General features: G+C 42.3%; 1 protein-coding gene across 2 annotated transcripts in view; it reads left to right on the top strand.

Annotated features, from left to right (window-relative positions):
- Nucleotides 1-16,321, top strand: part of LATS2 (large tumor suppressor kinase 2) — a 74,180-nt gene that overhangs the window by 13,055 nt on the left and 44,804 nt on the right. For both annotated transcript variants that reach the window (XM_077298374.1, XM_077298375.1), the window contains exon 2: nt 5,770-6,235. In XM_077298374.1, coding sequence (XP_077154489.1) covers nt 5,888-6,235 — 348 coding nt within the window. In that variant the 5' untranslated portion in view covers nt 5,770-5,887. The remainder of the gene's footprint in view (nt 1-5,769; nt 6,236-16,321) is intronic.

Below are 16,321 nucleotides of genomic sequence, written 5' to 3'. Positions count from 1 at the left end.
GTCTTTCTGAATCCGTTAAAGATGTTATGGTGGGGTTTCCCACGCCTTCCGGTCTGAGTGATTCTATGTCTCTGGCCATTCAGATTGATCGGCGTTTGCGGGAGCGTAGAACTGTGCGCGCTATGGCGTTGTCCTTTAGAGCAAAGTTCTGAGCCAATACAGTGTGATAGGATTTTGTCTAGAACGGAACGACAAGGATTCAGACGTCAGAATAGGTTGTGTTATTATTGTGGCGACGCTTCTCATGTCATTTCAGTCTGCCCTAAGCGGACAAAGAGGATCGCTAGTTCATTTACCATCCGTACTGTACAACCTAAATTTCTGTTATCGGTGTCCTTGATCTGCTCATTGTCATCATTTTCTGTCATGGCGTTTGTGGATTCAGGCGCCGCCTTGAACTTAATGGATTTTGAGTTTGCCAGGCGTTGTGGTTTTCCCTTGCAGCCTTTGCAGAACCCTATTCCTTTAAGGGGGATTGATGCTACACCTTTGGCTAAAAATAAGCCTCAGTTTTGGACACAGGTGACCATGCACATGGCGTCAGCCCATCAGAAAGATTGTCGATTTCTGGTGTTGCATAATTTGCATGATGTTATCGTGCTGGGTTTCCCGTGGTTGCAGGTACATAATCCTGTGTTGGATTGGAAATCTATGTCTGTGACTAGTTGGGGTTGTCAGGGGGTTCATAATGATGTTCCTTTGATGTCAATCTCCTCTTCTTCCTCTTCTGAAATTCCTGAGTTTTTGTCTGATTTTCAGGATGTATTCGATGAGCCCAAGTCCAGTTCCCTTCCACCGCACAGGGACTGTGATTGTGCGATTGACTTGATTGCAGGCAGTAAGTTTCCTAAGGGTCGACTTTTCATACTGTCTGTGCCTGAACATACCGCCATGCGGAGTTATGTTAAGGAGTCTTTGGAGAAAGGGCATATTCGGCCATCTTCTTCACCGTTGGGAGCAGGTTTTTTTTTTTGTTGCTAAGAAGGATGGCTCCTTGAGACCTTGTATTGATTATCGCCTCTTGAATAAGATCACGGTCAAGTTTCAATACCCTTTACCTTTGCTTTCCGATTTGTTTGCTAGGATTAAGGGGGCTAGTTGGTTTACGAAGATTGACCTTCGGGGGGCATATAATCTTGTTCGTATTAAACAGGGTGATGAATGGAAAACTGCGTTTAATATGCCCGAAGGCCATTTTGAATACCTTGTGATGCCATTCGGGCTCACTAACGCTCCATCTGTTTTTCAATCCTTCATGCATGATATCTTCCGGACTTATATTGATAAATTCTTGATTGTATATTTGGACGATATTTTGATTTTTTCCGATGATTGGAAGTCTCATGTGGAACAGGTCAGGATGGTATTTCAGATCCTTCGTGACAATGCTTTGTTTGTGAAGGGGTCTAAGTGTCTCTTTGGGGTGCAGAAGGTTTCTTTTTTGGGCTTTATTTTTTCTCCCTCATCTATGGAGATGGATCCGGTTAAGGTTCAGGCCATTCATGATTGAATTCAACCCACATCCGTGAAGAGCCTTCAGAAATTTTTGGGTTTTGCAAATTTTTATCGCCGTTTCATTGCTAACTTCTCCAGCGTGGTTAAACCCTTGACTGATTTGACGAAAAAAGGCGCTGATGTGGCGAATTGGTCCTCTGCGGCTGTCTCTGCCTTTCAGGAGCTTAAACGCTGATTTACTTCTGCTCCGGTGTTGCGCCAACCAGATGTTTCTCTTCCGTTTCAGGTTGAGATTGATGCTTCTGAGATTGGGGCAGGGGCCGTTTTGTCTCAGAGGGATTCTGTTGGTTCTTTGATGAAACCGTGTGCCTACTTCTCCCGCAAGTTTTCGCCTGCTGAACGCAATTATGATGTCGGCAATCGGGAGTTGTTGGCTATGAAGTGGGCGTTTGAGGAGTGGCGACATTGGCTTGAGGGAGCTAAGCACCGTATTGTGGTCGTGACCGATCATAAGAATTTGATTTACCTCGAGTCTGCCAAACGGCTGAGTCCTAGACAGGCTCGATGGTCCTTGTTTTTTTCCCGTTTTGATTTCGTGGTTTCGTACCTTCCGGGTTCTAAGAATATTAAGGCTGATGCCCTTTCTAGGAGTTTTTTGCCTGATTCTCCTGAGGCCCTTGAACCGGTCGGCATTCTGAAAGAAGGGGTGGTCCTTTCTGCCATTTGCCCTGATTTACGGCGGGTTCTTCAGGAATTTCAGGCTGATAGACCTGACCGCTGTCCTGTGGGGAAATTGTTTGTTCCTGAAAGATGGACTAGTAGAGTGATTTCTGAGGTTCCCTGTTCTGTGTTGGCTGGTCATCCTGGTATTTTTGGTACCAGAGATTTGGTTGGTAGGTCCTTTTGGTGGCCTTCGTTGTCACGTGATGTGCGTTCTTTTGTGCAGTCCTGTGGGACTTGTGCGCGGGCCAAGCCTTGTTGTTCCCGTGCTAGTGGGTTACTTTTGCCATTGCCGGTCCCTGAGAGGCCCTGGACGCATATTTCTATGGATTTTATTTCTGATCTTCCGGTTTCCCAGAGGATGTCGGTTATCTGGGTTGTTTGTGACCGGTTTTCTAAGATGGTTCATTTGGTGCCTTTGCCTAAATTGCCTTCCTCTTCTGATTTGGTTCCGTTGTTTTTTCAGCATGTGGTTCGTTTGCATGGTATTCCGGAGAATATTGTGTCCGACAGAGGTTCCCAGTTTGTTTCTAGGTTTTGGCGGGCCTTTTGTGCTAGGCTGGGCATTGATTTGTCTTTTTCTTCTGCATTTCATCCTCAGACAAATGGCCAGACCGAGCGAACTAATCAGACTTTGGAGACTTATTTGAGATGCTTTGTGTCTGCCGATCAGGATGATTGGGTGGCCTTTTTGCCATTGGCCGAGTTTGCCCTTAATAATTGGGCTAGTTCGGCTACTTTGGTTTCGCCTTTTTTTTGTAATTTTGGTTTTCATCCTCGTTTTTCTTCTGGGCAGGTTGAGCCTTCTGACTGTCCTGGTGTGGATTCTGTGGTTGACAGGTTGCAGCAGATTTGGGCTCATGTGGTGGACAATTTGGTGTTGTCTCAGGAGGAGGCTCAACGTTTTGCTAACCGTCGTCGGTGTGTTGGTTCCCGGCTTCGGGTTGGGGATTTGGTTTGGTTGTCTTCCCGTCATGTTCCTATGAAGGTCTCTTCCCCTAAGTTTAAGCCTCGGTTTATTGGTCCTTATAGGATTTCTGAGATTATTAATCTTTTAATTATTAATTAAATGTCTTTTCGATTGGCGCTTCCGGCCTCTTTTGCTATCCATAATGTCTTCCATAGATCTTTATTGCGGAAATATGTGGTGCCCGTTGTTCCCTCTGTTGATCCTCCGGCCCCTGTTTTGGTTGATGGGGAGTTGGAGTATGTGGTTGAGAAGATTTTGGATTCTCGTTTTTCGAGGCGGAGGCTTCAGTACTTTGTCAAATGGAAGGGTTATGGCCAGAAGGATAATTCTTGGGTTTTTGCTTCTGATGTCCATGCTGCTGATTTGGTTCATGCTTTTCATCTGGCTCGTCCTGATCGGCCTGGGGGCTCTGGTGAGGGTTCGGTGACCCCTCCTCAAGGGGGGGTACTGTTGTGAATTCTGCTTTTGGGCTCCCTCCGGTGGTTGTAGGTGGTAATGCAGTTGCCCCTGAGTTGCAGTCCTGGTCAGGTGTATCTGCTGATTGCAGTTCTGACTGGGGTATTTAGGCGTGCAGGATTCATTAGTCCTTGCCAGTTGTCAATTGTTGTTGGGAGGTGTAGGACCTCTGCCTGGTTCCTCCTGCCTTTCTGCCAAATCAGCAAAGATAAGTGTCTGGGTTTTTTTCCCCTGTGGCACACATGTTGTGTGCTTCACAATTCAGTGCTATTCTTTGTGTTTTCTTGTCCAGCTTAGATTGTGTCAGTATTTTCTCAGTCTTGTTGGATTCTCTGGAGTGGCAGATATACATTCCATGTCTTTAGTTAGATTTTGGAACTTTTTGTATTATCTGCTGTGGGTATTTTTGGAAGGGTTTTAATACTGACCGCCTAGTAATCTGTCCTATCCTTTCCTATTTAGCTAGAGTGGCCTCTTTTGCTAAATCCTGTTTTCTACCTGCGTGTGTCTTTTCTTCTCCTACTCACAGTCAATATTCGTGGGGGGCTGCCTATCCTTTGGGGGTCTGCTTTGAGGCAAGGTAGCATTCCTATTTCCATCTATAGGTGTATTTAGTCCTCCGGTTGTATCGAGGTGTCTAGGGTATGTTAGGCACACCCCACGGCTACTTCAAGTTGCGGTGTTAGTTCAGGATTTGCGGTCAGTACAGGTTCCACCGACTCCAGAGAAAGTTTCATGCGGCTCCAAGGTCACCAGCTCATAACATCCTAGGTAATAGAGGGGAATAAGAGTACTGTACAATTGCATTATGTTTCGAAAGTGACTTTTTGTGGTGGTAAACCCCATGCAATCCCATGCTTCCCTCTTGATATTCTCAAGGATTCCAACTATTCTTACGATTGTGATGAGACTTTGTCAACAGAATAAATGTTCTTAGAATTGATATTCCTTATTTCATGTTAAAATGGTGTCCCTTCTTGGACCATGTCCGCCACCACTGACACATCATCTCTGCATGGCTATATTCACACAACCTTATTTCCAGCACTTGGACCACTGTTATGCAATCGGGCTTTTCAGATCTCAATATTTTCACACGGACTGTATGGGTGTAAGAACTGGCAGCGTGCGCTATCTGTATTTTGGATGAGACGTTCTTCTAAGTCTATGGTAGCGCAAAACAAAATTGGACCCCATGCATATCATCTGTATAGCATTTGATTTTTACAGATACATTGTCATTATTAATATATATGTTCCCGTAAATTTTAACAACTGATGATGTATAAAAATGGATGCCATACAGGTGAAAAATCGTCTTATTTTTCTGGCCGTTCAAAAAGCCAACTTAGGGGTTGTTCACACTTAGTTCACGGGAAAAAAATAGAGCATTTTACAATAGCAGCAAAATAACTAGGATTCCTAAAATCTCAATCATATGGTGTGTTTTTTTTAACATTTAACATTTTTGTTGCGCTTTTTAGTCATTCAATTTATTGCATTAAAAAAACTCATCAAAAATATGACTAACGCATTCAACGTTCTTCCTGCCAACACTTTTTTTATTTAATGGGGGGGTTGCAAAAATGCACTGTGTGAACATACCTTTATTTGAAAGCTCCAAGATGGAGACACTAACACTGTCCCGAGCTACGTCTGCTTTCTGTAAAGGTTAAAGCGGCTGCATGCTTGGAAGGTTTAGTTTAGTATAAACACACGAGATATTTCAGGTATGTTATTAAGCGGACAGGAATACACAGACTTGGCTTTACTTGCTCTTTCCTATTCCTGAAGGCATGTATGGGAATCCTTGTACATTCCTCTGGCTGCATATCTAATTGAGCTTCTCGGTGTGACAACCGCTCTCCTGTTCATGAAAAACAATGAGAAGTTGTCATTGTCGGTGGAGAGTTCCTATATTTTGCACTGCTTTGTGCCTGGCAACAAGCTGACATTCATTACTCGTGTCCTCATCCTGCCCTGTTCTTCGTCTATTCCAAGCTGCCCTATTGAGTTTTCTACTGCGCTGGTCTCGGGCCACCATCTTTATCCGCTGTATAAGATTGCAGGTGCCAATTCGAGCGCTACTAGTAAGATTGTCCACCCAAGATTTTTCCGCCTGCTTGCAAACCTGTAAGACCTGTTCATTTCTGTATCTTCTGTTTCAGGTTGAGAATGTGGATCTCGTCACTGCTCGTGAGTGGTTGCACCATAAAACAAGGAAACCCAATGGTAATCCAAGATTATAAAACAACTGCCTGCTGAATACTCTAAACTGGATTCACCATGAGACCAAAAACTTTCCCCACCACCACATATTCTGGAAACAGCAGGCAGAGACTGCAGGAAATCCGTGAGGGATTAAAACAGCCATCCAAACCACTGGCTCAGGGTTTATCTATTGGACCTGCCAATGATGGCCTAATGGACGCCAAAGTTATTCCTGGCAAAGATGCAGGAAGACAACAGCAGCAGCAGCAGCTCCGACAGCCGGCCAAGTTTGCACCCTACCAGAAGGCTCTACGAGAGATCCGCTACTCTCTTCTACCCTTCGCCAATGAATCTGGAAACCTTGCAGCGGTAGAGGTGAATAGACAAATGCTGCAAGACCTGGTGAAAGTTGGCTGTGATCAGGTACGCTTCAGGCATTTCTTCAATAATTGCATAATTATATTCAGAGAATGATTAGTGCCCTGTCATGGGGTAAGCCGGTCACTTACTGATTGTTATGTGCCAAACTTGTAGCTAAAGCTTTGTGGAAGTTGATGATCTAATAGTATGGCGACTTTTATTATTTAACGGCCTTCAGCTCGATCTTAATCCATGGTGACTTGATGGATGAACAATCTGTAGGAAGAACGATCTTTTGCAAGCCTAGATAGGTCTACCAGAGTCTTCTCTGGCGTTATCTTCATGGTATCAAGCCATCGGGGTGATGGTCTTCCTCTTTGCCTTGTTCCTTGTATTCTGACCATGATGTCAACTCGTCTGATATTAGGCAGCATGGCCGGTCCTTTATCCTGTGTGCAGTAATGAACTTCAAGGGAGTGGAGCTGCAATATAATATACAACCTGAGGACATTTTTGGAAGAAAGCAGCCATTTTTTTTTTTAAGTGAATCCTGTGCGTCAATAATCAGATGGACTCAAAAATAGTCAAATAATGATTAGGTTGTTGTGTTGGGTAGAATAATTGACCTGCGCAAAATACATTTAGATGGAAATGAATGGGACACCACATATTCTGAAAGAGATCGGACAGCAAATCCGGTTGTAGGGTGACGGTTTCCAGTGGAAAGTGTCACTCTCGGCTAAATTCACTGCAGTGATGGCATGTGGAGGATACTTAAATATATTGAAGAGATTGTACAAATTCTCTTCCAAAGATAAAGCAGTCTCCCTCCTAACCTAATCCAAGAGCATTCCGGGGTATTTAAAGTCTGAGGTCTCGACACCGTCTTCAAGAGGAATCCAGAATGGACGGGATGTTTTCATGCTAAGCTGGTCTGCACCTACTAGATCTTGTCATGTGCATTACATGCTGGTCTTGGAATTTAAGTGTTGGCTTATCTTTCTTTTTATTGACTGCATTCCACCATTCCTTTGATCTTTGTGGCACTAGTTGCATTTTTAGAAGTTTTTCACTTGTAGTCTCCAAGTGCATCTCTGAGTTAATTAGTAAATATAAATGCAGTCTGAAGCAAATGGCCGTGTTATGTATAGCACCTCTTCACTTCGGGGCAGCGGTCTCCAACTCATGCATCACCAGCTGTTAACTGTGGCAGTTCTGGCATGCACGGTGGGAGTTGTAGTTCTCCATCAGCTGGAGAGCTCTTGGTTGGAAACCACTGCTTTAGAGTGGTTTCCAATCACGAAGACTCAAACCTCCATAAATAGATAACTGTGATGGATGCCATACAGTAGAATTCATCTTCATTAATATGGTTGGTCTTAAAGGGACTCTGTGAGCACAGAATGACTGTTCAAGCAAAGTACAGGCGCTCAGTGCATCGTGGCGGGGTCAAACATTTAAGTGCACCTTACCACCTACTTGTTTTCCCTATATCTTCTCCTCCCTCTTCTTTGAATGACAGCTCTGGCTTATTGGAGTCAAAGAAGGGTGCAGATGGAGGAAAATCAGGTAGGTAGGAAGCTGCACTTAAATGATTGACCCCGCCTCTGTGCACCGAGCGCCTGTACTTGGTTTGAACAGTCATTCTCTGCTGACAGTGTCCCCTTTTAAGGACTTCATATCCTAGAAGCATTACGTGTCCTCAGATACACAAGCTGTATGTATCTCAAAACCGTGTAAAGAATAACTTTACGCAAAAGGAAATTTTCCTCCAAGAGTATTTAGACCACCCCATTGCTATAAATCCTTCTGATGTCTAATTTTGAGCAGCAGATGCTTAGTCTGTGACTTCTGTCTTCCAGGTCGAGAGTTATGCTCCACTTCTGCCCCAAATGTATAATTTTGTTTGGCATTCATAATTTTGTTTGGAGTTCATAATATTTTTAACAAAATTGAACATTTTGCCCAGAATTATTCTGAGATTGACAGCGGAGCTGTCCAGTATTTGACAGGAGAATAAAATTGCTATTTCTCCTAGTGCTTACGTGACGCCAGCTTTTTAAATCATTCATAGATTGACGTTAGGACTTTGTAGGTTTTGCTTTGTTGGTGGGGCTGTCTAGAGTTTGGAAAGAAAACATAGGTCCTAGTGTTTCGTGACAAACATTTCATCAATTCTAGTCAGAGGAAGCTGACTGACAATAGTCCAGGGGTGGACCTGTTCCTCTCCACGTTTCCCCCTTCTTCCTCCCTGTATATCTTCTCTCTATTTCATTACTTATTTGCTGACTATAATATAAAAAGGTGGACATTGACAGATGGGAGGAAAAGTGCTAAAATTGTGTGAGATACAGTGGGGAAAAGTATTTAGTCAGTCACCAATTGTGCAAGTTCTCCCACTTAAAAAGATGAGAAAAAATATTTTATCACGTCACTCCTAATTGCAGATAATAGGGTGCTCAGAGGAGGGATGCCACCCCTTTGTCCAGACAATGAGAAAAATATCCGGCACTCCAAATAAATTATAAAATTTTATTCAACACAAATCCAGTTTAAACGTAACGTTTCGGTCAATCCTGACCTTCATCAGACTAGAACATAAAAGACAGATATAACACGATATTACATAAATATCAATCCATACTACAATCAAGAAATTTAGAGAAAATACAAAATAAGGAAGAAAAAATCAGTATAAACTGTTGTACATGATTTATCCAATATTATCGATCAAACACCATCCACATGATGGTAAAATTATAGATTTAACATTAGTATACTGTTCACAGAAGTGCTTTTCTCCATAGACATATACATATTGGATGTGGCCACACAGCTCTCCATTAAATCAAAACAATCAAAAACATAAAAAGACAAAATAAACGCAGCAGCGTACAGCCCCTTATGGAAACGAACAAATCAGTTTGCTTACCGCTGTATGCAATAACAGTACGGACCACCTTTAATATAAATACACGTGACTCCGGCAGGAGTTCTATAAGGCAAGTGAAAAATGATCACAGTCAGTGAAAACAAAGTGAAAAGAAAATAATATGAAAAGAAAATAATGATAGAAATGAATACGGTGCCGCCCTGTACCAACATGACTATAGTCCAGCTTAATCTAAACAGAGAAAGGGGCTTATCGCAAATGTGTCCGGTGATCAGGAGATAGTGAACCGCCGTCCGCGGCAAACAGAAAGTCTGCATACATTCACCTATGCGTCCCCGCATTAAGTAGCCCAAAACCCGGAGGTGACGTCTAGTGAAAAGCGGCTGAACCGCAAGGTGGAACGCATAGATCGAGACGTCCCAACCGGAAAGACCTCACCGCTAGTGCAGGGAAAGTCCATCCTCCTATGGGAGACGAAGTGTCAAGAACGTGAGTAAGCGGTGAATATCTTAACATCGTGCGGTAATTCCCAAATCCAGTGCCACGAAGAAATCAACGCTGGAGCATGTGGACTAGGTAAGTATAGAGTAAAATTAGAAAATCAGATGGCAGCCTGGAAGAAGCAAAGAAAGTTTGAATAAACAGTATATAAATACTATTCGTGCCACAGTCTCTCTTAACTCCATTTAAAATAATAAAGTTATAATAAAAAGGAAAAAGAAACAAAAGAAAAAAAGGAACAAAAGAAAAAGAAAGCCACATCACAAGTCACCCGGTCAGATTACCCAAGCCGTCCTTATCCTTTCTAATGTCCCTAAAAAAGGGGACCCATATTAATATATAGCCTTATAAATTAACTTCAGAAAAGGCTAGAGAGATTGTAATCCCTATTCAAGCCCTTGGGTTCCAGACTCTGCAAAAAATAAATCCAAAAAGCCTCCCTCCGCAATAATTTCTTATGCAAGTTCCCTCCTCTCCTATTTAAAGATACTTGTTCCAGTACCAAAAATCGTAATTGGGCTATCGAATGCCCTGCTTCACGGAAATGATTAGGAATTGGAAGATGGTATTTCCCACACCGAATATCAGACTTGTGATGTGAGATGCGTTCTTTAATAGTTTGGGTAGTCTCCCCCACATACATCTTCCCGCAGGGACATTTTATGGCATATACCACCTCTTTTGAATTACACGTAAAGAATCCTTGAATAGGAATGTCCAAACCTGTCTGTGGATGGGAAATCTTTTGTTTCTTTTTCCTTTTTATTATAACTTTATTATTTTAAATGGAGTTAAGAGAGACTGTGGCACGAATAGTATTTATATACTGTTTATTCAAACTTTCTTTGCTTCTTCCAGGCTGCCATCTGATTTTCTAATTTTACTCTATACTTACCTAGTCCACATGCTCCAGCGTTGATTTCTTCGTGGCACTGGATTTGGGAATTACCGCACGATGTTAAGATATTCACCGCTTACTCACGTTCTTGACACTTCGTCTCCCATAGGAGGATGGACTTTCCCTGCACTAGCGGTGAGGTATTTCCGGTTGGGACGTCTCGATCTATGCGTTCCACCTTGCGGTTCAGCCGCTTTTCACTAGACGTCACCTCCGGGTTTTGGGCTACTTAATGCGGGGACGCATAGGTGAATGTATGCAGACTTTCTGTTTGCCGCGGACGGCGGTTCACTATCTCCTGATCACCGGACACATTTGCGATAAGCCCCTTTCTCTGTTTAGATTAAGCTGGACTATAGTCATGTTGGTACAGGGCGGCACCGTATTCATTTCTATCATTATTTTCTTTTCACATTATTTTCTTTTCACTTTGTTTTCACTGACTGTGATCATTTTTCACTTGCCTTATAGAACTCCTGCCGGAGTCACGTGTATTTATATTAAAGGTGGTCCGTACTGTTATTGCATACAGCGGTAAGCAAACTGATTTGTTCGTTTCCATAAGGGGCTGTACGCTGCTGCGTTTATTTTGTCTTTTTATATTTTTGATTGTTTTGATTTAATGGAGAGCTGTGTGGCCACATCCAATATGTATATGTCTATGGAGAAAAGCACTTCTGTGAACTGTATACTAATGTTAAATCTATAATTTTACCATCATGTGGATGGTGTTTGATCGATAATATTGGATAAATCATGTACAACAGTTTATACTGATTTTTTCTTCCTTATTTTGTATTTTCTCTAAATTTCTTGATTGTAGTATGGATTGATATTTATGTAATATCGTGTTATATCTGTCTTTTATGTTCTAGTCTGATGAAGGTCAGGATTGACCGAAACGTTACGTTTAAACTGGATTTGTGTTGAATAAAATTTTATAATTTATTTGGAGTGCCGGATATTTTTCTCATTGTCTTAAAAAGATGAGAGGCCTGAAATTGACATCATAGGTAGACCACAACTATGAGAGTCAAAGTGAGAAAACAAATCCAGAAAATCACCTTGTCTGATTTGGAAAGATTTATTTTGCAAATTATGGTGGAAAATAAGTCATTTTTCAAAAGTTCATCTCAATATTTTGTTATATATCCTTTGTTTACAATGACAGAGGTCAAACGTTTTCTGGCACTATGTGCCAGGAGTGGTCACGGACCGCCCCTGGCACATTAACCCCCGGCACACTAACCCCCCGGCACACTGCGATCAAATATGATCGCAGTGTTCCGGCGGTATAGGGAAAGATCTCGCAGGGAGGGGGCTCCCTGCGTGCTTCCCTGAGACCCTCGGAGTAAGGCGATGTGATCGCGTTGCTCTGAGGGTCTCTTACCTCCTCTTCCCTGCAGGCCCGGATCCGGGTCCTTCATCCGGGTCCTGCAGGGAGGTGACTTACCAAGCGTCTGCTCAGAGCAGGCGCTGGTAAGCCTGCAGCATTGCACGTCAGATCGCTGATCAGACACAGTGCACAGCAAAGTGTCAGATCAGCGATCTGTCACTATAACATGATGCCTGATGTTATAAAGTAAAAAAAAAAAAATTCACATGTGTAAAAATAAAAAAATTCCTAAATAAAGAAAAAAATATATTGTTCCCATAAATATATTCCTTCATCTAAATAAAAAAAGACAATAAAAGTACACCTATTTAGTATCGCCATGTCCATAACGACCCGACCTATAAATCTGTCCCGCTAGTTAACCCCTTCAGTGGATACCGTAAAAAAGAAATTCATGAATAGAATAGCTGGTTTTTGGTCATACTGCCTCATAAAAATCAGAATAAAAAGCAATCTAAAAATGTCATGTGCCCGAAAATGTTACCAATAAAAATGTCAACTCGTCCCGCAAAAAACAAGACCTCACATGACTCTGTGGACCAAAATATGGAAAAATTCTAGCTCTCAAAATGTGGTAACGCAAAAAAATATTTTTTGTAATAAAAAGCGTCTTTTAGTGTGTGACGGCTGCCAATCCTAAAAATACGCTAAAAAACCCGCTATAAAAGTAAATCAAACCTCTCTTCATCACCCCCTTAGTTTGGGAATAATAAAAAATTAAAAAATGTATTTATTTCCATTTTCCCATTAGGGTTAGGGCTAGGGTTAGGGCTAGGGTTTGGATTACATTTACGGTTGGGATTAGGGTTAGAGGTGTGTCAGGGTTAGGGGTGTGGTTAGGGTTATGGTTGGGATTAGGGTTAGGGGTGTGTTGGGATTAGGGCTTCAGTTAGAATTGGGGGTTTCCACTGTTTAGGCACATCAGGGGCTCTCCAAACGGGACATAGCGTACGATTTCAATTCCAGCCAATTCTGCGTTGAAAAAGTAAAACAATGCTCCTTGCCTTCCGAGCTCTCCTGTGCGCCCAAACAGGGGTTTACCCTAACATATGGGGTATCAGCGTACTCAGGACAAATTGGACAACAACTTTTGGGGTCCAATTTCTCTTGTTACCCTTGGGAAAATAAAAATTTGGGGGCTAAAAAAACATTTTTGTGGGACAAAAATTATTTTTTATTTTCACTGCTCTGCGTTATAAACTGTAGTGAAATACTTGGGGGTTCAAAGTTCTCACAACACATCTAGATAAGTTCCTTGGGGGGTCTAGGTTCCAATATTGGGTCAGTTGTGGGGGTTTCTACTGCTTAGGTACAACAGGGGCTCTGCAAATGCAACGTGACGCCTGCAGACTAATCCATCTAAGTCTGCATTCCAAATGGCGCTCCTTCCCTTCCGAGCTCTGCCATGCGCCCAAACGGTGGTTCCCCCCCACATATGGGGTATCTGCGTACTCAGGACAAATTGCACAACAACATTTGGTGTCCAATTTCTCCTGTTACCCTTGGGAAAATACAAAACTGGGGGCTAAAATATAATTTTTGTGGGGGAAAAAAAAGAATTTTTATTTTCACGGCTCTGCGTTATAAACTGTAGTGAAATACTTGGGGGTTCAAAGCTCTCGCAACACATCTAGATAAGATTCTTAGGGGTCTACTTTCCAAAATGGTGTCACTTGTGGGGGGTTTCAATGTTTAGGCACATCAGTGGCTCTCCAAACGCAACATGGCGTCCCATCTCCATTCCAGCCAATGTTGCATTGAAAAGTCAGATGGCGCTCCTTCCCTTCCGAGCTCTGCCATGCGCCCAAACAGTGGTTTACCCCCACATATGGGGTATCCGGGTACTCGGGACAAATTGTGCAACAACTTTTGGGGTCCAATTTGCCCTATTACCCTTAGCAAAATAAAACAAATTGGATCTGAAGTAATTTTTTGGGGGAAAAAAGTTAAATGTTCATTTTTTTTTAAAACATTGCAAAAATTTCTGTGAAGCACCTGAAGGGTTAATAAACTTCTTATATGTGGTTGTGAGTACCTTGAGGGGTGCAATTTTTAGAATGGTGTCACTTTTTGGTATTTTCTATCATATAGACCCCTCAAAGTGACTTCAAATGTGATGTCCCTAAAAAAATAAATTATGTTGTAAAAATGAGAACTCGCTGGTCAACTTTTAACCCTTTAACTCCCTAACAAAAAAAAAAATTGGTTCCAAAATTGTGATGTAAAGTAGACCTGTGGGAAATGTTACTTATTAAGTATTTTGTGTAACATATCTCTGATTTAAGGGTATGAAAATTCAAATTTGGAAAATTGCGAAATTTTCAAAATTTTCGCCAAATTTCCGTTTTTTTCCTCAAATAAATGCAACTAATATCAAACGAATTTTACCACTATCATGAAGTACAATATGTCACGAGAAAACACTGTCAGAATCACTGGGATCCGTGGAAGCGTTCCAGAGTTATAACATCATAAAGGGACAGTGGTCAGAATTGTAAAAATTGGCCCGGGCATTAACGTGCAAACCACCCTTGGGGGTAAAGGGGTTAAACGTTTGCCCAGAGCCCCACTTTGCCTAAAACCAGCCATGATTATACTTTATGGACGACTCTGGGAGTGCAATATGCTATGGAGGTGCATTATACTTTTTGGATGACTATGGGGTGCATTATACTATGAATGTGCATCTACAGTTATATGAAAAAGTTTGGGCACCCCTATTAATCTTAAGCTTAATGTTTTATAAAAATTGTTGTTTTGTTTTTGCAACAGCTATTTCAGTTTCATATATCTAATAACTGTTGGACACAGTAATGTTTCTGCCTTGAAATGAGGTTTATTGTACTAACAGAAAATGTGCAATTTGCATTCAAACAAAATTTGACAGGTGCATAAGTATGGGCTCCTCACCAGAAAAGTGACATTAATATTTAGTAGATCCTCCTTTTGCAAAAATAACGGCCTCTAGTCGCTTCCTGTAGCTTTTAATGAGTTCCTGGATGAAGGTATTTTTGACCATTCCTCTTTACAAAACAATTCCAGTTCAGTTAAGTTTGATGGTCGCCGAGCATGGACAGCCCTCTTCAAATGATCCCACAGATGTTCAATGATATTCAGGTCTGGGGACTGGGATGGCCATTCCAGAACAGTGTAATTGTTCCTCTGCATGAATGCCTGAGTAGATTTGGAGCGGGGTTTTGGATCATTGTCTTGCTCAACGATCCATCCCCTGCATAACTTCAACTTTGTCACTGATTCATGAACATTATTGGCAAGAATCTGCTGATACTGAGAGGAATCCATGCATCCCTCAACTTTAACAAGATTTCCGGTGCCGGCATTGGCCACACAGCCCCAAAGCATGATGGAACCTCCACCAAATTTTACTGTGGGTAGCAAGTGTTTTTCTTGGAATGCTGTGTTTTTTTGCCGCCATGCATAACGCGTTTTTGTATGACCAAACAACTCAATCTTGGTTTCATCAGTCCACAGGACCTTCTTCCAAAAAGAAATTGGCTTCTCCAAATGTGCTTTTGCATACCTCAGCCGACTTTGTTTGTGGCGTGCTTGCAGAAACGGCTTCTTTCGCATGACTCTCCCATACAGCTTCTCCTTGTGCAAAGTGCGTTGTATAGTTGACCGATGCACAGTGACACCCAGGGCTGTATTTAGAGTTTCTGCTGCCCTAGGCACTTTTAGCGCTGCCTCCCCCTTTGGTGAGTATGACACTATCGGCAGTGACTTTGGCAATAATCGCTGATGTGAAAGTCGCCTTTTGCAGCAGATCCGGCAGTTTTTCTGCATGTGCCGCGTATCGGATCACTTACAGCAACACTGCGTTTGGCGTCATTAATTCCCTATGGGATTTGTGGCACTTGCCATGATCTGGAAAATGTGGTACCATACCTCCCAACTTTTGAAGAAGGGAAGGAGGTATAAAGATTGCGGCGCACGTAGTGCGCCGCGGCAAATTTTAGGCCACGCCTCTGACCACACCCATTTCACAACTAGTCACACCCATATCCACGTTCCAACCACAGCCATTTAGCACTGCTGATCACACTGTTTTATATACAATAATTATAAACAACAAAAAATATGGCCACACAGTGCCCCATACTGTATAATGAACACACATGATGCTCAATACTGTATAATGGCCACACATGATGCTCAATACTGTATAATTGCCACACATGATGCTCCATACTGTATAATGGCCCGACATGATGCTCCATGCTGTATAATGGCCATTGGCCACACATGATGCTCCATACTGTATAACGGCCACACATGATGCTCCATACTGTATAATGGCGACACATGATGCTCCATACTATATAACGGCCACACATGATGCTCCATCCTGTATAACGGCCACACATGATGCTCAATACTGTATTATGGCCACACACAGTTCTCCATACTGTATATTGACCCCCCCCCCCCCCTCCTGTATGC

This window comes from Ranitomeya variabilis, chromosome 3 (assembly GCF_051348905.1).
Source record: "Ranitomeya variabilis isolate aRanVar5 chromosome 3, aRanVar5.hap1, whole genome shotgun sequence".
Classification (NCBI taxonomy): domain Eukaryota; kingdom Metazoa; phylum Chordata; class Amphibia; order Anura; family Dendrobatidae; genus Ranitomeya; species Ranitomeya variabilis.
Note: the sequence above shows the minus strand (reverse complement) of the source record. Positions and strands in the feature narration are given on the sequence as shown.